This window comes from Eubalaena glacialis, chromosome 15, assembly GCF_028564815.1.
Source record: "Eubalaena glacialis isolate mEubGla1 chromosome 15, mEubGla1.1.hap2.+ XY, whole genome shotgun sequence".
Taxonomy (NCBI): Eukaryota; Metazoa; Chordata; class Mammalia; order Artiodactyla; family Balaenidae; genus Eubalaena; species Eubalaena glacialis.
The window spans coordinates 92,159,514-92,183,211 of NC_083730.1; the positions used below are offsets into that span (position 1 = coordinate 92,159,514).

Here is a 23,698-nt window from a genome sequence, read left to right on the forward strand (position 1 = left end):
AAAGAAAGCTGGAGTAGCAATGCTCATATCAGATAAAGTGGACTTTAAAATAAAGAATGTTACAAGAGACAAGGAAGGACACTATATAATGATCAAGGGATCAATCCAAGGAGAAGATGTAACAATTATAAATATATACGCACCCAACATAGGAGCACCTCAATACATAAGGCAACTGCTAACAGCTATAAAAGAGGAAATCGACAGTAATACAATAATAGTGGGGGACTTCAGCACCTCATTTACACCAATGGACAGATCATCCAGACAGAAAATTAATGGGGAAACACAAGCTTTAGATGACACAATAGACCAGATAGATTTAATTGATGCTTATGGGACATTCCATCCAAAAACAGCAGATTACACTTTCTTCTCAAGTGCACATGAAAGATTCTTCAGGATAGATCACATCTTGGGTCACAAATCAAGCCTCAGTAAATTTAAGAAAATTGAAATCATATCAAGCATCTTTTCTGACCACAATGTTATGAGATTAGAAATCAATTACAGGGAAAAAAACGTAAGAAACACAAACACATGGAGGCTAAACAATACGTTACTGAATAACCAAGAGATCACTGAAGAAATCGAGGAGGAAATCAAAAAATACCTTGAGACAAATGACAACGAAAACACGACGATCCAAAACCTATGGGATGCAGCAAAAGCAGTTCTAAGAGGGAAGTTTATAGCAATACGAGCCTACCCTCTTGCACTGTTGGTGGGAATGTAAATTGAAACAGCCACTATGGAGAACAGTATGGAGGTTCCTTAAAAAACTAAAAACAGAATTACCATATGACCCAGCAGTCCTACTACTGGGCATATACCCAGAGAAGACCATAATTCAAAAAGACACATGCACCCCAATGTTCATTGCAGCACTATTTACAATACCCAGGTCATGGAAGCAACCTAAATGCCCATCAACAGACGAATGGATAAAGAAGATGTGGTACATATATACAGTGGAATATTAGCCATAAAAACGAACGAAATTGGGTCGTTTGTAGAGATGTGGATGGATCTAGGGACTGTCATACAGAGTGAAGTAAGTCAGAAAGAGAAAAACAAATATCGTATATTAACGCATGCATGTGGAACCTAGAAAAATGGTACAGATGAACCGGTTTGCAGGGCAGAAATAGAGACACAGATGCAGGGAACAAACGTACGGACACCAAGAGGGGAAAGGGATGGGGGTGGGGTGGGGTGGTGGTGGGATGAATTGGGAGATTGGGATTGACGTGTATACACTAATATGTATAAAATGGATAACTAATAATAACCTGCTGTATAAAAACATCAATAAAATAAAATTCAAAAATTCAAAAAAAAGAAAATACTATCCTAGGACTCATACTATGGCCACAGCCTTCATATACCAAGCCCAGTTCTCAATCAAAAATAACCAGGAAAACAAAGACAAAATAACACCCAAGAAAAATGACAGAGCTGTCTTAACGGAGTTATCAGACACAGACATTAAAATAATTATGTGCAAAGAGGTAAAACACAACAGTGAGAATTTTATCAGGAAACAGGACACGAGAAAAAGGAGCCCAATGAAATTCTAGGACTGAAAACTATTTTAACCAAAAATAACTCCATGGGTGAAGAGAGATTCCCTGATCTGAAAGGTAATAGCTTAAGAGAGGTCAGGAGACAAATTGGAAAGATTTCAAAATAAAATATAGCAAGACAGAATAATGGAGAATAGAGAACAGAGGGCAAGAGGTGTAAAGGACACAGTGAACAGGTCTAAAACACATATAATTCAAGTCTCAAAACAAAAATGACAGAAAATGGAGCAAAGGTGATTTACGAAGAGAAAACAGCCAAGATTTTTCCAACACTGTCAGAAAACATCAACCTGAAGATTCAAGAAGTCTTATAAGAAACAGGATAAATAAAAAGAAAACTACATTTGGAAACATGAAAGTAAAACTGATAAACCCAAAAGACTAAAAATCAAATATCTTAAAAGTTACAATTAGCTGACTTAAAAAAAAAAAAAAAGACATTGAAAATTTATCTTCAAAATCTTCAAGGCGGTGAAAGAAAACAACTTGCTAACTGGACTCCTATACTCACTGAAAATATCCTTGAAGAATGAAATCAAGCAAGGATAATTTCAGACAATAGCATACCCCTACTAAAAGAAAGAACGGTAGTTTCTAAAAAGAAAAAAAAATTATCTCAGATGAAAGTTTTAAGATACAGAAAAATGAGTAGCACTGGTATAGTATATATGTGGGTAGATCCAAATCTATATTAACTGTATAAAATAATAGAAAATATATGGACTTCCCTGGTGGCGCAATGGTTAAGAGTCCGCCTGCCAATGCAGGGGACACGGGTTCAAGCCCTGGTCTGGGAAGATCCCACATGCCGCGGAGCAACTAAGCCCATGCGCCACAACTACTGAGCCTGAGCTCTAGAGCCCGTGAGCCACAACTACTGAGCTCGCGTGCCACAACTACTGAGCCTGTGCTCTGGAGCCCGTGCTCCACAACAAGAGAAGCCACCGCAATGAGAAGCCCACGCAGCGCAATGAAGAGTAGCCCCCACTCGCCACAACTAGAGAAAGCCTGCGTGCAGAAGCGAAGACCCAATGCAGCCAAAATTTTAAAAACTAATTAACTAATTTAAAAAAATATATATATAAAATATAAATATATATTATTTTTATCTAGTACATATATGATGATAACAGCAATAAAAAAGGACAGGGTTAAAGGTTCCTAAGGTCCTCCTATTACTTGTAAGAAGTAAAAATACAGATTTATATTAGATTTCAACAAGGCAAGAATGCATACCGAGATCTACAGGACAACTACTAAAACAGTAGTAAATACAATATAGAAGCAAGCTAATGGGGGAGGGTAAAATTCTTAAAAACGAATCCAAAAGACAGCATGAAAAGAGAGAAAAGGTAACATAGCACAGGCAAGAAAAATAAAAAGCAAATACGATCATGAATGTTAGCCCCAATATATCAATAATTTCAGGAAACAGACTACAAGAGCTAATTACAGACCAAAAAATGATCAAAGGGGACAGAAAGACAAAACCCAACTATATTTCATTTACAAGAGAGATGAGAGAAACATCTAACATACAGGGATATAGAAAGATGAAAAGAAAAATGATGAGGAAATATATAGCACACACACACTAGTCAGAGAGTCCGGTCGAGCTCTGTCGGCATCAGGCAAGGGCACAGGAAGGCACGTAGCATCGCCAGAGGCGAGAGGGACCCTTCCTGAGGGAAAAGGTTCAATTCACCACCGAGACAGGACGATTCTAAAGGCGTCTGTGGGACCTCCCTGGTGGTGCAGTGGTTAAGACTCTGCATTCCCAATGCAGGGGGCCCAGGTTCGAGCCCTGGTCAGGGAACTAGATCCCACACGCCGCAATTAAAAGATCCCACACACAGCAACGGAGATCCCGCTGCCGCAACTAAGACCCGGCGCAGGCAAATCAATAAATAAATAAACAAATAAATAAAAATAAAGGCATTTGTGTCTAGGCTTTATCTGCCTAGGTGTCTGGATCGGACCCTGGAAAGAGGGGAAAACAGCTATAAAGGATATCAACGTGATGATTTTTGACTGAGAATATGGACTGTGGATTAGACAGAGTTTTTATCAACATCAAATGTTCTGAATTAGATAATTACAAGAGAATCTCCTCCTTAGGAGATAAACACGGGCGTACTTAGGGGTGGATGGTCACAAGGCCTGCAGCTCACTCTAAAATGAGTCAGCAAAAATAACATGTGTGTGTATGTATGCATGTGTATATATACATGTGCAATGTGTGTGTGTACACGCACACATATGCATACACATACACACACAAACACAAAGAGAAAGAAATCAAACGTGGCGAAATGTTAACAATTGGTGAATCTCGGTGAAGGGAACGTGAGTTTTCACTGTACCGTAACTGCAACTTTCCCATAAATTAGAAAACTTTCAAACCAAAAATGTGAAAAGAACATTTAATGGGACGAGTCCCTTGACGTAGCACAATGTTCCCAGGAATGCTGCCCCGAGAGGTGAGCTGACAAGTACTCAAGGACACACAGGTAGGCGAGGATGCCCGGGGCGGAGTGGTCTGTAACGGTGAAACCCGGACGCCGGGTGAGCCTGCGGCCCCGCCCGGTGCTTGTCAGGCACCGGTTCAGGACAGCAGCGGGGACGGCAGAGCCGGCTCAGTCTCAGGGCGCTCGAGGCTCTGCACTAACTGCCCACCCTCTCCAACCCCCAACATCCTCGGCTCTCAGACACACCCGCGGGGAGCACCGGCCTCGCAAGGCCAGCGCAAGGCATGAACGGGCCTCCACCTGTCCGGTGTTCAGCCTGGTCCCTGCTGCTCTGCACAGCGGCAAGTTTAAGTTAACAATCATATATGACACTACAACAGTGCGAGGTCCCTGCAGTACCCATCACACACTGGAAGCAAGCTACCTGTAAACAGTAAAAGGCACGCTGCCATCCGGCCCCAGGCCGTTCTGCTCCCGCAGAAACAGCCGACAGACAGACGACCACCGGGGAGCCATTAAGAAAAGGGTCCTGGAACGCTCTGTTCCTCAGCAAAAGAGGTACGCTGTAACACAACAGGCCACTGGGCGCTCCAAACGCTACACTTTTTTAAAGATTTTTTTCCTTTTGATGCGGACCATTTTTAAAGTCTTTACTGAATTTGTTACAATTTTGCTTCTTTTTATATGTTTTGGTTTTTCAGCTGCGAGGCATGTGGGATCCTAGCTCCCTGACCAGGGATCAAACCCTTACCCACGACATTGGAAGGCAAAGTTCTAACCACTGTACGCCAGCAAAGTCCCGTACACTTCTTTAAAAGTGTATGTTTTATACATATTTTTTGCTAGAAAAATATTTACCGAAATGTTAACGGTGTTGATCACCACGGGACAGGTTATGAGCGTTGTTTTTTTTTCTTCTTTTCTGCTTTCTTCCAAAATACCCAGGATAAAGCACATAATTAACTCTGATAACGTAAAACAGGTTAACTTTAAAAGATGAAGAGGATGGGGGCGGGGCAGGGGAGCCGGTCAGCAGGGTTGGACGCTAAGGAGGGAGGACAAGGACCAGGGCTGAGGCTGCCGGCAGGACCTGCAGCGCAGCCGGGGTGAGGGGAGGCCCGCGAGGCCCCTCTCGGGAAGGAACAGCCGCCGCGGGGCGAGGCAGGGCTGCGGGCAGGCGCTCTTGGACGGACAGACGCGCTTGGACGGACAGACGCGCCTGGACAGGCAGACGGGCGGCCTTCCGGTCCAGGAGCCCGGATGGAAGTACAGCGAGAGGCAGCTCAAGGCCACATACCACAGTTGCCCTTAAAAAGGAGACACACACCTCTCACGCGGAAGCAGGAGGAAGGATGGGATGGAAACAAGGTGATGAGGGGGAAACGCACTGACGACAGTAGCAGTCGGCATTTACACGGAAGGCTGCGCGATCTGTCCGAGGTAAACAGTGCATTCACGGTGGAACTGGGGTTTGAACCCACCGCTCACCTGAGAAGAGGCTCTCTACACTAAGTGGTGACCACACAGTTCTCTAGCGAGTCTGAAACGTGTACTCCAGCAGAAAAGCACAAAATGCACAGAAGGAGAGGATTTAGAGACGGGAGGCAACCGGACGTAACCGTCGTAGCTCAGACAGAGACGAGAGAGGCCAGCCCAGGAGAGTGACAATGCAGATGGAAAAGAAGGGCAGATAAAATGTTAGCAACAGGTTGTGACTACTTAGGCGCCCATACCTAAAACACGGGATGAAAAGAAGGGCTCTGACTCCTGATTCAAAGGAACTACAAGACATGTTACTGATGAGTAAAATCCCCTCCATTCTCTGATGGTGATGCCAGCCGTGACGCTATCACCAGCAAGATCCAGAAAGTTGAATAACACACATTTCAGGCTCCCACCAGGTGGGTCCATGTTTCGGAGGGTCTGAAACTTACACATTTTCAGTGGCCCTCTTAAAAAAAGAAAGTACAGAAATGTAAAGTCAATAAAGAAAAGTGAGAGTAAAGGGGCCCTCTGTTAGCTTCTCAGGCAAAGCCTTCTCTGGGATCTTGTCACTGAGGTTAATGAAACGACCTGGCCGGCCAGCCAGCCCTGCATCTGGAGCAGAAGCCAACGGGCCAGGGCCCGGCCGCGGGGTGGCGCCACCCGGTGGCCACTGTGTTCTGGAACCCCTTCTGCGGGCCCACCCAGGAGCCCAGGCAGGGAGGGCACCGAGGAGCTGGAGCTCCACCTTGCCCCTCCCCACCCACCAGGACAAAGGGCTGGGGGGACAGCAGCCCACTGCCCCCTGCCCCACCCTGGGCACTTCCTAGGGCCCAGCATCGTGGGGCAGGAGTAACCACGTTGCTCTTTACAGAGACCAACTCAGGGAGCAGCGAGACATCGCTTCTTACGTTCTGGTTCACACCCTGCTGTGAAACACAGACGGGAAACAACAGTCTTATTCAGAGCCCGAAGGGACTACTGCGAAGCGTTAAGAGCCCTAACTTCACTCCAACATTGTTGTAGCCGCTGTTACTTGGCAGCAGAAGTTTTTTGGAGGTAAACTTCTCCAAAGAAAAAAATACAGTAATATGTATTCAAATTCAACTTCCCCAAGAATTAAGCAAGATGTTAACAGGTGTTACACAAAAAGTTCTGTGAGCAAATACATTTGTGAAACACTCCACTAAGCAAAGGTTTCTTCATTGCAGGACTTCTCAGAGCCTTTATTACTCTGTAACTTCCAAGTGGGGATGTGGTGTGAAGAGGACTCCGAATGCATTTGGCCACAGAGGTCTTGTTTCATATACTAGCTATTGAGATTCATGCTCCAGGAACACACTTTGGGAAACATCCTTCTAAATCGTAAGACAGGGCATCTACAGATGCCCAGAGCATTATTTTATAAGACATGCAAAATCTTCAAAATGAGTTTCTTCAATTTAATACCAAGTTATTTTTTCAATGTAAGGCCACACCAAATAACCTAACAAAGTTGCTTTCAACTTTCCTCCGAGATTGAGAATAAGCGTGTTCCCATCACCACTTCTATTCGATGCTGTATGGAAAGTCAGTGAAATAAGTCAACTGAAAATAAAAAGCGTAAGAACTGAGGGACAACTGTGATTATTCACAGGTGTCATGACTGGGTGCAGAAAAAACCTAACAGAATCCACAAACAAATTAGTAAAATTAATTAAGAAATTAGGCAAGATAACGGGATACAAGGTCAGCATACAAAACCCACTGTATTTCCATATACGGAAACAAGCAGAAAACAAAATTTACAGCAGATACTGTTCGCATTAAAATCAAAAGCATCACCTACCATGAAAGGTGTGTGGGACCTCGACAGAGAACCCTACAGAACATCACTGAGAGCAATTACAGAAGATGTAAGTAAAGGGACGGACCATTTTCACGGATTAAAAGACTCAGTATTGTGAAGATATCAATTATCCCCCCAAATGATGTACGGATTCCAATTTGCAGTCTCTAGCTTATCCAGATCCATCCTACCTTTCAAGTTTTCAAAATCTGTCACTGCAGATCAAGGAAACACTGCCTTATAACTAACAACGCCCTGATATCCAGTTAAGGTTAAATCACTTGCTCACATGCTGCCCTCAACAGACACTACGAACAGCACACTCCATACAAAAGCCTTTGCTGAAGACTTAAAATCGCTTTAGTCTGTTCTTCATCTTTAAACCTGCTCTAACAAGTATCGTTTTCCAAATCAACCTCTTATTAACTTTCATCTAAACACAAAATGCTATCACTCCTGTTTAACTGTGGACATAATACGGATCTAAGGCCCAGTCACTGACGTGACCCCAAAGTTCTGCAAGGCCACATCCATGCATTCTCGTGGATATCACACATCAGTGGTCCTCACCCCGGCTGAACACCAGATCCCGCAGAAGCTGTAGAAAGCCACACCGATGCCTTGGCTCATCCAGACCAGAGGCATGAGAATCCCGAGGGGTGGCCCACCAGCCTCCGGCACTTTTTACAAGCTCCCAGCTCAATCTCACGTGTTTCCAGGCTAAGGCCCATGCTATGGACAGCAAGAGGGACAGGCACACAGAGAGACAGACAGACACACTTCTTTTTAAAACCAACAACTTACTTCCTTCTGGGTTTGGTGCAGAAAGAATGATGCTGTGGTTTTTCTTTACTTCTTCAACATACTGAGCTATTTTAGCTATACTGTTTCTGATCTCCTCAACCTAGGAGAGAGAGAGAAAGTCATCACCACTGCGGCAAATTCAAATTTGCTACCACTTTCCATTACCTAAAAAGAGAAGGATAAAAGAGGAAAATAAGTGAATAATTACCACATAAAGAAACAACCACCTTTTCCCATTCGTTTAATTTAAAAAATAAAGGGAAATGTGCCATATTAAAATATTTACCTTTATGGCTAAGGCAGTATCAGCCACCAGGAAAACCTTGTTGGTTGTAAGAAGTTTTACAATCGAGACCCAGTATTACCACAGATGATGGCAGCTAGAAGCATCTACTACCAACGGCAGGTCTCCGTGCAGTCAAGAAGGGAGCTCACCCTGTAGAAGAGGCCGACCATCATATTCTCACATGGGGAGGTACTGACAGCTGATGAGACCAAGCCTTCCTAGTCATTATTTTTTGCCTCTGATAGTCTAAATTATTCACTACTTGTTTCAAAATGTAACGTATTCATTAGCAAGATCTGTCCAGATGGATTCATAACAAGTGTGGCAGGCTGAATACTGTCCCCCAAAATGTCCAGGTCCTAGTCCCTGGGACCTTGGATGGTTACCTTATATGGCAAAGGGAACTGCAGATGTGACTGAAACAAAGGGTCTTGAGATGGGGCGACACAATCCCGGATCCCCCGGTGGGCCCTCAGTATAACCCCAAGTGTACTTGTAAGAGGGAAGCGGGTGGAGATGGGGCGACAGAAGGCGGCCACGCGACACTAGTGAAACACAGTGGTCTGCTGCCAGCCTGGCAGGCGGAGGGGCGCCAGGGGTGCAGCTCGAGAGGTGGGGAAGGCAGGGCAGCGGGCTCTGCCCGGAGCCTCTGGGGCGTGAGGTCCTGCTGGCAATGTGGCTTCATCCCGGTGGGACCAGCCTGGACTTCCGGCTTCCATAGATGAAGACAGTAAATCTGTGCTGTTTTAAGCTACTCAGTTTGTGCCGCCCTAGGAAACTAAGCACAACTTCTCTATTTGAAAGATGAGGAAAACCCTAAAGTCCATCAACAGGGGGCTTGTTAGGTTACATTACGGAACTCTAACAAAAGATATGAAAACATCTCCAGGATATATTACCAAGTTAAAAACACACCGAAAAAAAAAATACCCACAAGGTGCAGAACAACACGTATACATGTCAGCAACGATGCAAGAAAGAGGTCAAAATAAGCAGAGATTAACTTGCAGATGTTAACATTTACATGAAGGAACACCGGGATGTCTAAATCAGAAACCAAGAAAAGGGTCACCTTCCGAGGGGAGAGGTGAGAAAACCAGCAGATGAAGACAGGAGTGCGGGCGAGGCTTCTCATGCGAGTGCGGCTTGCGTGCGAGTGCATGCTCTCCCATCATCCTGATGTCTGAGCACCGGGGACGCACATCCCAGTGGGGAGGTGAGATGCCAGCGTGAGGAGCCCTACGGACTAGAGCGGCTCCCGCGGGTTTGGTCTCAGGGCCTCTTTAATCCTGAAAGTTACGGGAGACCCCAAAGAGCTTTGGCTCACGTAGGCTGTAGCTCGCTTCGGATAATTCCCACAGTGGAGAAACAGCTTCGACGTGTATTAATTCACTGAAGACAGTTAATTACAAGCCCACGACGTGCCGTGGTGGACGTCCACATCCTCATCCTCAGAATGTCACCTTACGGGGCAAAAGGCACCTTGCAGGTGTGATGGGTTAAGAGTCGAGATGGGAGATTACCCTGGATTATCTGGGTTGTTCCAGTGTAACCACAAGAGTCCTTATAAAACAGAAGCCAACAGGACCAAACTTAGAAAAAAGTGACGTGACAGTAGAAGCAGAGGCTGCAGTGAGGTGCCCGACGCTGGGGCGAAGGGCCCCGAGCCAAGGACGCAGGTGCCCCCAGAAGCTGGAGAAGGCAGGACGCAGCCCCTCCCCCCGAGCCTGCAGGAGGGCACGGCCCCGACGGCCGGCACCTTGACGGGAGCCCCAGTGGCTCATTTCAGCTACGGACCTCTGCAGCTGTCAGGCTATAAGTGTATGTTGGGTTTAGCCACTACGGTTGTGGTACAGCAGCAGTAGGAAATTAATACGCACGTTAATACCAATAACCTATTTTTATGGAAAAAGCAGAATTCCCCCCCTCCCAATCAGTGAAAGTACGAGCAGTGATCTACTTTTTTCTGCAAATCTAATTTCTAGCTTAATGGAAGGCATCTTGATTCTGATACCTGCTTCTGTGTTTAGTCTGTTGCCGTATCACACACTTGATGTAGCCTCTGGGAAACTCCCCCATTGTCCATTCGTGACAGAGTGAGAGGAAAGAGGTAAACATCTTGGTATTTTTATGAAAATCGTTATCAGCCACACGAACTCGTTGGAAGGGCCTTAGGGACCCCAGGGACACTGGGTCCAAGCCCCACAGCACATTTTGAAAACCAACGTTTTAGAGGAGAGTTGAACACAGAATTCTGCTTGCATAGAGCAGTGAACGGCTATTTCATTAGGCCTGGGTGTTATTTCCATTTATTTACAGTCAGTTTCTACAGAACTTCGTATACTTCACATACTTATAATTTAATTAATCATGTAAAAACAGTACACAGAATTAAAACGGAATCTTTTAAAATTTTTGCTACTTTATCATGCAGGCTTAAACACAAATAACGACTTAGGGGTTTTAGTGCACAGATCTACATTTCAATGAGCCATCATTAAAGCAGCATTTCTGAAGTAAATTCAGTAGCACGCAGCTGTCACAAAGTAGGAGAGACACTGTTTTACCTCTTGGAGGGTTCTGCAATACACATGCCACCAGTATCTGTGCAGCAGAAGTCCCAGCGTGGTCCGCAAAGAAAAGAAAACTGCTGGACCACCGACTCGGGACCAGGAGGGAAGCGCCACCGTCGCCGTGGTGCCAGGTCCATTTACGCCTACGAAGCACACCACGCAGGGTCCCCCCGCCTCCGTCAACTACAAATCATCTTCCCAGAGAGGAGATTCCCTAGCCGCTCATTACAGCACTATGTTAGTCTTCACCAAACACTGGTCACGCGCAAAATTCCTACCTTTTGCAATGTTCTATGTGATATGTAAGATCTGAATGCCATTTTCTAAGAAAGAGTTTGTATTAACAAACATCATTTGCTTCTCTATCTTTTTAAGAAGTCATTTCACAGAAATTAACTGTAAAATAAATCAACTATTTAACAAATGAAACTGGAACTTAAGTTAGAATCGATGGCTCTCAAACCTCCCTAACACGAGTCACCCGTTTTTGTCTGCATCTCTGAGACACCCACAGCCAAAGTGGATGAGCGCTAAGTTACTACAGCTTAATGACTCTGAGTGATTTATATAATTCTTCTATAAAATACAACAACAACATTTAATGCTGGGAGATTCTTAAAATAAGAAATGTGTTTTTCCGGAGAACTGGTATGGAAGAATTAAGCATCTAGGTAAAGGGGGTAAAATCAGAGAAGTAATGATTTTACACAGTGGGTAGGTAAGCTAAAGACAGTAAAAAGAGTCTCATTTCCAAAGTGAAATCCGGAAATCCACCATCTTAACTCTTTTGTACCTTAAAGTAAGTTCTTGTAGCTAACGATTTAATTTCATGTTTTTTCCATTAGATAAGATTAAGAACTAACATAAATGCTTGAAACCCAATGAATAGGTTCTTACACTAGGTATTCAATAAATTCTGACTGGATCTGGAAAACTGATAACTTCTAAGATAACTTCTAAAGTTATCTTAGATAACTTCTAAGATATTTTTTATTAACATATTACATATTTTCAAATCCACGTATTGATAGACCAGTTTAAACTGTCAACAGATTTGAGTTAACTGAAACTTGTAGACTAGATTCAGCATAATCAAAACAAGTCCTGCAAATGAAGTTTTCATCATTAAAAAATTACACTGAACCCGTTTCTTTTCTTCATATGTAACAAAGTCAAAATATTTGTTCTCTGACTCAATTTCAAAAATTTTAAATTATGCAAAATTTGATCAGCTATGACTTAGGGTTAACAATTTAAACATGATGCCAGCCTAGAAACAGCCCTGGGGGGCTAAGAGGGAGAGGGAAAGGCCTTGCAGGGAAGCCCGAGGGAACGGACAGGTGTGAGGTCAGATCCAAGGGCGTGGCCCGCACGTGGACAGCCCAGAGAAAGGCCGAGGCCGAGGCAACCACAATCGTATCTTTGATTACGGATAAGACCTCTCAGGAGAGAAGTCCATATGAGCTAGAGACCAGTATTCTGAAAGGTGGAAAACTGCTCAGGAGAGGAATTTAAAATTCAGTCAAAGATTTTAGGAAATACACAACATGAGCTCTTTGATATGTGGGACTCACTGCCATTCTGCAGGAGGAAAGCAAGGGAAGCCTCGCTGTGTGTACCGTGCACACCTGACCACCAGCTGAGGGGCAGCACCGTCCCCAGGCCTTCCCCTCCCCGGGACCAAACCGCCCCGAGTCTGGAGAACACCGCTGGCCATGGGTGCGGCAGCATCTCCCCGGGGCCTTGCTCGCCGGGCCAGCACCTCAGCCTGCGGGCATCGGTCTCCGCATGTGCCCTCCACACCCACGATCACCATTCTCACCCCCCAGAGCAAGTCCATCACCAGGAAGAATGTTTTCCTAGCACTAAAAAGTCTAGAGAACTTTTGCAATTCAAACACCAACTTTTTAAAATATTAGTTTGGGTATTATTTCAAATATGACAAGTGCACAGTTACATTAGTTTAACTATGTTTAAAGAAAAGTCCGTCTGGGTTTCATTAAATGGCTCTTACCTGATGGAAGAAATCATCCATAAAATGGTCCTTTTCAACAACAAGAGTCGTGTCTCCATCATCATTTTTCCTACACTAAAATGGAAAAATATAATATGTAAAATTCTGGTTTTAAAAATTTTCACGTAGACACAAACAGTGAACTGAAAGACAAGAGCAGTTCGGTACCTACAAGATCCCAACTCACTAAGAGCACCAAAGTGTAACGACTCCGAAGCGCGCCAGAGCCGCACCAGGCCATGGTCAAGGCGGGCAGACCGGCTGCAGGCCCCGAGAAGCAGCCACGTCCTGGGGAAACGATGGCTAGACCTCTCAGAACTGAGCGACGTAGAAGCACCCATGCTGAGTACGTCCATTGAACACAGGCCAGGTTTCTCCTCAACAAGGGAACTGCTCACGCTGCACACTCTCTATAAAGATTAAAAATGCTGATACCACCAGTTCACTTTTCAAGACTACGTAATAATTTTCAAGCAACTTGCACATATGTTAGCTGGCGCTGATCATTTTTCCCTACGTGAGTAACTCCCAGTCACGGCCACACTCAATAATCAAGGAACACTTTACTAAGGAAAGACTCAGTAGCGAAGACCTCAGTAAGTAACACGGAGGAAGAAAGCAACTGACCGCTGGGAAGACCCAGGATAACACCGTACTTTACAAATCATCCATAAAAGGGTCCTTTTCAGCAACAACAGTTGGGTCTCCATCATCATTTTTCCTACACTAAAATGGAAAAATATAAAACGTAAAATTCTGGTTTTAAAATTTTTCACGTAGACACAAACAGGTACCATCAGTTTAAAATAACGCTGAGGAATAAAGAATGAGATGTTATTCTAGACCAGTGGGTCTCCAACTTGAGGGGCATCAGCTCCGCCTAGAGGGCTGGGTCTCTGACTTAGCGGGGCCGGGGCGAGGCAGACCACGCACTCGTGACTGTCCTAGAACGTCCGGAACATCATCACATTCTAATGAGTTCCAGGCGATGCTGCCGGGCCGGGCTCCCCACCCCTCGAGGGAGGCAGAAGAACCTAACGGTGGACAGTCTCTCCTGGGAAGAAAGTGACCTCCGTCTACAGCCACGGGGGACAGGAGACAAGGTCAGAACCTGGGACCTGGTACCCGAATCACACAGCGTTTGTCAAGGACGTGTGACACAGCATCCACCAGCGAGAGCTGGGGACTCGGGAGGAAAAAGGAAAGATACCTGCCAGAATACAGAGGAGGGAACTGTTAGGGACTGTCTCCCCGAGGACACGCAGGGTGGGTCAGCTCAGCTCAAACCCTGTGAGAGCCGAGGTGGCCACGGATTTCAGGGATTCTCTCAACCCTCGCGAAATCAGAGTCTTTAACCACGGATAGTCTGAAGTGTGGCTCTACTGATCTAGAACCCAGGAATAATATGGAAACAAAATTCCACTAAATTTAGCTAGGAAAACAGCTACAAAATTTAATAAATGTGTCAAGAAAGCACAAGGCAGCCTCCCTCTGCACCATCCAGGGCCCCCGCTAAGGCAAATCGACTTGGCCTAAAAATCAACAATAATCTCTCACCACCCCAGGGAAGGCTTCGGCACCTGCCTTACCCCAGGGCCTCCTCGAGGAGACAATCCAGGCGGGCAAGGGAGAAGAGGCGAGTTCCTCTAAGGGAGGCGTGAGCTCCCGCACATGAGGGGCTTTTACGAGAGGACCGTGAAGAACGTGTTATCACCAGGCGGCACCAGCGCTGGGACAGCCGTGGGGCGGTCTCGGAGGAAAAAGCAGAGACTCACCTACGCAGGACTCTGGCAGAAGCTCCCTCAGCTGCGGGCCGGAGTCCCCCGGCGCCCCTCAGAGCTGAGGGACCCTGCTCTCACAGGCGCCAGCTGCGGGGAAAGATGCCTGCAGTCGGGCAGCGCTGCCACTGCGAACGTCTTATGTGAGCTCCGCTAACAGGACGAGCACTATGGGTTCAACCGTGCCCCCCTAAACACAGATGTTGCAAACCCCCAGGACCTCAGCCTGGGACCCATATTTGGAAAATCGGTCAGTGAAGATGCCGTCAGTCAAGATGAGGTCGTGCTGGAGCAGCGTGGGCCCTTAACCCAACGTGACTGGTGTCCTTATGAGAAGAGACAGAGACGCACAGGGCAGGCGGCCCGTGAAGACAGCGATGCACCTACAAGCCGAGGACCGCAGAGGACCGCCGAGGACCGCCGCCCGCACGGGAAGGTGAGAGAGGCAAGGCAGGCCTCTGGCGCAGGTTCGGGGAGGGTGCGGCCCCGCGACACCCTGGCTTCTGGCCTCCAGAGCCGGGAGGGCACGTCTCCCTGGGTCAGGCCCCAGTCTGCGGGCCCGCGGCACGAGAGCCCAAGGACGCGCACGCACCAGTAAGGGCTGAAGCACGCTCACGCCATCCTTTCTCCAATCAAGCGTGCTAACCGAGACACTCCTCTTAACTCTGCAGCCTGTGAACAGCACTGTCCGGAGGAAAGAACCCTGCACCTACCGGGAGTCGCAGATTGGGGTTCTAACCGGCGACGAGGCGGGGACGACACCCATCCCGTCCCCGCCCCCAGAGGCGGGGCTGTGGGTTTCGGAAGGGCGCTATTTTCCCAGGGCGTGCATACCCCAATATGCTCTTAAAATCGTTTCTGGTCCATGCTCTTAACTCCAAGCAAAAAAGCACTTAAAGGCAGATCGGCAATCGGCTAACAAGCGACAGAAAGTCATGTGCAGACGCGCCCGCCAACTCCGCAGTGCTCTTCTCCGGGCTCCCAGGGCACCTGAAGTGAAAGACGGCTGCTACTGGGTACCGCGCGCCAGGGCACGGGGCGGCAGGAGGACTCGGCGTGCGCGCTGTCTCACCGGTCCTCCAGCGCCGCCCGAGGCCTGCCAGCATCCCCGCTTCACGCACAGCACCCCCCGGACGGCTGAGCACCCAGCCTCTTTGGGCACCAGGTGGGTTCGACCTCACAGAACCCACACTGCGCTCACACCCCAACGGCAAGAGCTGCCCTCGCCTCCGGCTCACAGTCACCGGGCGACTTAACTTACCTCCCACACCCGCTCCCGTCCCTTCACGACCCACCCCCTGCCAGGAGGGGCCGAGGCTCGAGGCTCGAGGGGAGGGCCGCCCTGGACGCTCAGAGCCGAGGCCGCCCTGCCCCTCTGACTCCAGCCCACGCCCTTGCTCTTAACCCCGCCCCCGCCCCGCCCTCCTCCCGGAAGAAAGGGCTTCACTCACGAGGGTCCTCCAGGCGAAGCCGGCCTCCCAGCTCTGCTCCGAGCTCCGGGGCGGGGCGGCCTCGCCCGGGCCTTGGACTCCACGCGCTCCTCGAGTGGCCCTGCACGTCACCGCCCTCCCCGCGCCCCACCCGGTCGCTTCTCAGCTGGGGCGCTCGTAGGGCTCAAGGGACTGAACTGTAAGTAGCCAACTCCCTGCAGATTCAACCAAAGAAGCTCGGGGGAGGGGGGAAGGGAGAGAGTGAACGTGAACGTGGCCTAGCAGGGCTGGGATTCCCCGGGGCCGGGGGCGCCCATCTCACCCCCCTGACAGCCACTCGCGGTTCTCAGAGGCCTCGGCGTTCGGCCTGTTTCACTTTCTGCCGTGGAAAATGACAACACGTACAAAAGTGGAAGGAATGACATACTGGGCCCTCGATGGGTCCATCGCAGGGGTTCAACGACGGTCAATCCACACCTGTCTTGCTTCACCTGCACGCCCCCAGCCCCACCCCTGACCCCCGCGGTACTAGACCACCTCGAGGCGAAGCCCACACGAAGATGCCTGTTGTGTGTGTGACACGGTCGCGAGCCTAAGCCCGCCACTTCACCTGCTCCGGGAGAGACACTTATTCATTTCCAGGCTCAGGAGAGACGGTTTCCAACATGACACTCTCCCTACGGGAAGTCAGTCATTTTACTATCACATCACACAGGGACCACACCCCGTGCAGGAGGCGGTGAACAAACAGTTACCAAAGAGACTCAATTCTTCCTCGCCGCTGAAGCCCACGTGTCATGCGTGACCTTTATTCAGTCATTCGCTTCCTGGTAAATCATTCGTTTCTGTACCTTCAGACCAAGAGGGAGCCAATGACTTGGAATCTGTTTCCTCTAATGTCTGTTTTCCTTCTCATTTTTAAACCTTTACTTGTATTTCTTAGCTCTATCTGGAATTCTCAGAATTACCTGACATTAGGAAATAGACCCAGTAATACTGTCTTAGCTTTTCCATTCATGAAAAAAGAAACAAAGAAATGACTACCAAAACAATGCTGTTTAGGGACTCCCCTGGCGGTCCAGTGGTTCCGGGCTTCCGCGCTTCCACTGCAGGGGGCCCGGGTTCGATTCCTGGTCAAGGAACTAAAATCCCACATGCCGCACAACGTGGCCAAAAAAAAGAAGAAAAAAGAAAAAAACAACGCTGTTTAAGCTGCTGCACAATTGCCCCGTCTTCAGTGAAGCCCACGTTCAACCTTTCCAGCTGAGACGGTGTGATCCCTGTACAACAGCTGCTGTTTACGACAGTGTACTTACTGTATATAACAAAATGACTTGTGGCAAAGCATTTACTACGAGCAGTGGTTATACTCTCCAACTTGATTTCCAGAGTGTCAAAGTGCAAGAGAAACATCCAAATGTCAACATTCCGTTTCTGTTAAATTTTAAAACAATTCTCCTTAAAAGCAGCATTATATTAAAATACAATTCTCTCTGTAAAAACTGTTCTGAGGAAGAGACATCAAGTAGCTTCCATGTTTAGAGACTATTTAACAGAGATGAATCATTTGTCACTGGAATGCCGTTTAGAAAATTCAGAAGCTGAATTATCACAGATTAGTAGAATCCAAAGTTGGATAAAACACTGGATCTCTTTCTCCAGGTTGTTCTCCAAATACACGTACACTAGGGCCTTCCACGCAAATGATAATTGTGAGGAAATAATTATCTTGAAATATGTACAATGGTTGTAGTAGCTTTACTGCTACAATACATTAATTTCAAAATTACATTACTTCCGTAAAAAACGAATACTTGTAATTAAAAATAGGTAAAAGCTGACTGTTGGCCAGTTGGTAATCATGCTGTTGAATGTCAGTAACATTTCTTTCCCATATATTTATGTCATCAGTCGTAGTTTCATGCCCTAGGTAGAATATTACACTGTTTCATATTTTTACTTCATATTTGCCTCCATTGTTAATATTATATAAATACTGCGGGCACTTACACTTTACATAAATAACACTGTATTGCACAAATGCTTCTGCTTTTCTCCTCTCGAAGGCATGTTTAAAGATTTCTCCTCATCTCTCATTTTCTGCTCACCACTGACAATCAAACTCATCACCTTCCTGTGCTCCACACCAACCTGCGCCCACAGCAGAGCCCTGCGGCTGGCCGTGCCTTCTGCCCAGCGCCCACCTCCCAGACCTGTGCCCGGCTGGCTCCTCCTCATTCAGATCTCAGCTCAGAGACCTCCCCTGATCAGAGACCCCTGATGGCCCAGCCCAAAACAGCCACGCCCACACCCACTCCCCCTGTTTCATTTCCTCCCCAGCAGTTACCGCGAGAGGCATTTTGTTGCTCATTGACTTGGCTGTTTCTTGTCCCCTCCCTCATGACACGTTTCAGGGGAGCAAGGACTTCAAGGGTCTTGTCATAACTCACGCCTGAAACAGTGCCTGGCACGTAGCAGCCACTCAGTAGAGATCAGCTGAAGGAATGAATGCAGAGCAGAGAGACGAGACAGAGATGGGGGTGGAGCGGAGATAAAGCACACACAGAAGGACAGAGAAACCGGGAAACAAAGACACAGACACACACAGTGAGAAGCAGCTCGGCAGACGAAAGTCAAGGACAGAGGCGGTCTTGGTCGCTCGCTGGCCCTGGTTCCATCCCCTCGTGAGGTCTCACGGCACAGCCCGCCCTGAGTCTGAGGCCACATTCTACCCTTTAATCAATCTCCCTTTTCTGCTTTAGCTAAGGGGTTTCTGTCCCTTGCAACCCAAAGAGCCGTGAAGACGACAGAGTCCACTGTCATCTGCATCTTCCTAACCCTGGGCATTTTCAAAAGCAAACACACGACTCAGTACACACCTAGCAGGTGCTCTGTGCAGAATCCTGAGGCTTCAGAGCAAACCTGACAGCACACATCTGCCCTGGAAACGGTGCAGAGTCTGGGGGAGGGCGCAGGAAGAAAACAGGACCTCGTGTGTGTTCAGATGCACAGAGACAGGAAGATCTCTGGGGACACAAGAGGGAAGGAGGACGGGAAGACTTCCTGGTGGTGATGCCTGAACTGAGGCCAAAAGAAGGGGTGGGGCCGGCAGAGAAAGGGGGAGAGAGACGCACACATGGCGCAGCGTGTGCAAGGGCCGGAGCGGAAGGGCGCGTGGGAACACGAGAGACCGGACCGAGGCGATCCGCGGGAGCGAGGGTGCTGGTTATCGCTTAGGTTCTCTATTCCTTACGTTCAGAATGAACAGACTTGAAGTTAAAAACAAGAAGTAATTAACCCGTGGAAATGTGCAGGCTTTGCTCTTTTATTCTGTATACAAACGGATGTTTATTATAGTTCCTGGAGAAACTATATAGATTCCAACTGTGGGAACTGTCTGTATGATGATACAGGATTTAGTAAATTATGAAATTCTAAACCATAAACATATTCAAAATTATAGATATATTCATATATTAAATTATACATGTATTATGAAATTCTCAGTATTTTAAGTTTCAGTGAAGTACTTAGAAAAAAACGTTTTTATTTTATAAATTGGAACCTGAAACTTTACTACGTAACAATCTGCACTCTGCGTGCAATCTGAGCTGCCAAAAAAGAACCTTAAAAATATCTGGGCAGTTTTTCCTGCCGCTTAAAAAATTATACTTGTGGGACTTCCCTGGTGGTGCAGTGGTTAAGAATCTGCCTGCCAGTGCAGGGGACACGGGTTCAATCCCTGGTCTGGGAAGATCCCACATGCCGCGGAGCGACTAAGCCTGTGTGCCACAACTACTGAGCCCGTGTGCCACAACTACTGAAGCCCACGCACCTAGAGCCCGTGCTCCGCAACAAGAGAAGCCACCGCAATGAGAAGCCCACGCACTGCAACGAAGAGTAGCCCCCGCTCGCCGCAATTAGAGAAAGCCCACGCGAACCCAACGCAGCCAAATAAATAAATAAATAAATAATACTTGCAATTCATCACCATGAACCCAGGTATTAAAAACAGTAATTTTCTCAATAAACAACAAGGTCCTACTGTACAGCACAGGGAACTATATTCAACATCCTGTGATAAACCATAATGGAAAAGAATATGAAAAATATGTATATGTATAACTGAGTCACTTTGCTGTACAGCAGAAATTAAACACAACATGGTAAATCAACTATACTTCAATAAAATGTTTTTAAAAAGGTAATTTTCTCATACATCTACTAATGAATACCACATAGCTACTGTGTGTTTATGTTTATTACCCTGCAAATTCCCACAGTTGAAATTTGCAATTTTTCTATTTTTAACTATAATAAATATAGCCATTTGCATTTGCAAACTTTTCTTAAAGGTAATCAACATATATTTGGGGCCATTATCTTATAGGACAGCAATTCCGTCCTGATTGACTTATTTCCTAAACAGTATTTCCTTCTGCTTCTTCACTCTTCCTTCCCCAGGCTGTGCACACCCACCGCACACACCCAGTTCATTTTTCTGTGTCCCCTGCACCTAGCACATTACCTCGTAGAGAACTGGTACTCGTGCCTGTTGAATGGGTAGTCCTTTTATTTTTCTGTAAACCAGAAACATCTTTCTGGATTTAGAGTTTAGGAAATGTTGGGCAAGTCACTTAAACTTTCTGCACCCAGATGAACTGGCTGCTCAAAAAGAGAATCACTGCTTAGGAGCAGCTAACTCTATATTTGACAAACTGTACTGGACAAACTAACTTTTAAGTCCTTTCTGAGTAGTTATCAGTGGGAACCTTTTTCTCAGGAGGAATCCTTAGCAGCTAATAAAGGAATCTTTAGAAGGCATCACAAATATTTGTCAATGTGGACATCACAGGCATTTTAAGTACCAAAATTAAATATTAAACTTTACCTAGGAAAAAACACCAGCCATTTAGAAACATGGTTGTGAAAGGACAGTCAACTTCTCCAAGAACTACCTGGAAAGGACACATTTCCTGAAAAAAAAATTAACTTTTATATCTGATAATTTTCAGACAAGTTTTTAAATCTTAAAAGTTATTAAACTTTAAGTATGTCAAATTCAATTTTAACTTAATATTTTATGCCAGGGAGAAGGTTCCTTTTTATAACTTCCTGAAAACATTTTTAAAAACTAATAAATATTAAGAGCACTTGTAATTACAGACCATTTTCTCTCTCCCACCTTCTCCCAGAGTGGCACACGCAACAGATAATTTTATGTTTCACAGCTTCTTCCATGAGAGTAGACAAGAAAGATGTTATTATCCCCACTTTATATACAGGAAAAGTGAAGTTTTGAGAGGTTTAAAAATTCTCTGCCCAAGATTCGACAACTCCAGACGTAGAAACTTCTGCTAACTTGCTCTACAGCTGCTTAGTCTTCATCTACAGCAAGATGATATTGGACCAGAAAAGGTCACTTCTTGCTCTAAAATTCTAGATCAAAACATGTTCTTACCAACACTGTTGCCATAAGAGCTGAAATACGCACACACTGAAGAGTGATAAATAACTGTCTTCTTTATTTTTTGCTAATCAAGCCAAGAAAAGCTGCTCACATATTCCACTGACAGATCTTTTCTACTATTCCCCAACATTCATAAATTTGGCTATTCTCTCGTGATACATTCGTCATTTCTTCATTTAACAAATATTTGAGCTTCTAATTCTAACAAGGAAAGATACTCCCTTGAGTGAGATAACAGAACAGTAATTTGCTGTTTCACACGGTGCTGACCTGCAAAGTGCAGAGGTCAAAGTACCTGACCGTTAACAAAAAGGGAAGGAAAGAAAAATCACTATGAAGAAACTTTCTGGGGATGACTGTAAAAGCATAATTTCCATAATCTTAAGAATGAATAATTCACTGCCTTTCTGAACTAAGATTCCTCATCTGGCTGACAGAACACAGACAATAATCTGACTATTCTCTCTCCTTCCTAAGCCTGGGGCACAGCTAGATCCATTCTAGAAGCAAAGAAGAGAAGTTAATTCATGACATTCAATGGATGCCTTAGGGCAGTGGGCCTAGCGCAGGTCTGAGGCTGCCAGGGATTCTGTGCACTGGGAAACAAAATGCAAACGTTCAGCACAATTAGTACTCGTATTGAATAGTTCTAAAGAAAAAGAATGAATTCTGTTGGCCTAAAATTTTTCAACGCTCCCACACTCTATGAACATCCACTACAGCTTCAGCGTCTCCATCTCATTCACAGCATTGTCTGTGGAATGCATCAAACCCGAGTCCAACGCCTAAGGGGACAAAACACTGCCCTCTTACTAAAATAATCGGTCATTTGCTGTCGCTACTCACTGAGCACCTACACGCTCCACTAGCTGGGCTTATTGGCAGTAAGCAAGCACAAAGCAAACCATTTACAGGGGGAAACAAAAGGCGCCGCTCCGTACCTGCCTCGCCGCTCCCTCCCAGCATCCAGCCCTGCAAGGCACCCCCCCCCCAACGGAGGCGCGTCAGGTGCGTTCACTCCCACCGCGCGGGGTCCCGTCTTAGACCCCAAGGACGAGACAGGGGGCGAGGGGACAAGTCCTGCTCCCCAGGAGCTGACACCCACTAGGGTGGGACGGACCGTAATTCAGCAAGTAATTTCTGGTCGTGCTGAGTGCTGTGCAAGGATTCAAACCAGGCGACAGGATGGAGTGACTCCAGGGAAGGAATCAAGCTGGAGAAGCGGCAGAGCCCAGCTCAGAAAAGGGGTTCGAGGTCCAGTCCGGCCGCTGCCCTGAGACGCCCTTTCAAAAGCTGTTTCCCCGCCGCGCGGCAGCGAGGGCAGAACAGTGCCCGCCTCTGGGCCGTCGGGGCGTCCGGGAGACTGGGCGACGGCGACCCACGAGGGGCGCTGCGGGCTGGGGGAGCCCTGCGCCCCCGCCCCGACCCCACCCGCTAGGCCGCCCCGACGGGCCGGCGCCCCCCGACCTGGCCTCCCCTTCCCGCGCGCCCCCGCCCCCAGCCCGGCCCGCGAGGCCCTCCCGCCAGGCCCCGGCCCACGCCCGCGCCCCCAGCGCTCCCGGCCCGAACCGCTATCCGCCCGCTCGCCCGCCCGCCGCTCACCGCCGTCAGGTCCGGCAGCCGGTCCCGCATCCCCGCCGGCCGGGCGCCGCGCGCCGCCGCTCAGGCCTGCCCGGCGCCGCCTCCGGCCGGCCGCAGACTCTCGGTGGCCCAGCCGCCGCCTCAGCCAGCCGGTCGCCGTCCCCTCCGCCGGCGCTGCCACGGCAACCGCGCCGGCGCGCTCTGCGTACGCCCGGCCGGCGCCGCGCCCAGGCCCACGCAGACGGCGGGAGCCTTCCTGCGGGAATGCCGCGGCCCGAGGGGCGGGGCCCGCCGGGGAGGGGCGGAGCCTTGGCGGGGTGGGCGGGGACTATCGGGGAGGGAAGGGGCCGGCCAGAGAGGGGAAAGAGGCGGGGCCTCTTAGGCCGGGACAGGGACAG

At 47.5% G+C, this 23,698-nt stretch overlaps 1 protein-coding gene across 4 annotated transcripts in view; it reads right to left on the minus strand.

The window, feature by feature from the left end:
- The window catches only part of STX2 (syntaxin 2), a 39,253-nt gene extending 15,852 nt beyond the window's left edge, over positions 1-23,401 (minus strand). For 2 of the 4 annotated variants that reach the window (XM_061168948.1, XM_061168947.1), the window contains exons 1-3: positions 13,214-13,447; positions 13,042-13,116; positions 8,169-8,268 (exon numbers count right to left, since the gene is read on the minus strand). In XM_061168948.1, coding sequence (XP_061024931.1) covers positions 8,169-8,268; positions 13,042-13,116; positions 13,214-13,282 — 244 coding nt within the window. In that variant the 5' untranslated portion in view covers positions 13,283-13,447. Of the gene's footprint in view, positions 1-8,168; positions 8,269-13,041; positions 13,117-13,209; positions 13,448-23,321 lie in introns of those variants that run through there. The other 2 variants (XM_061168949.1, XM_061168950.1) reach the window with 2 other exon arrangements.
- Positions 23,402-23,698: the final 297 nt, after the last annotated feature.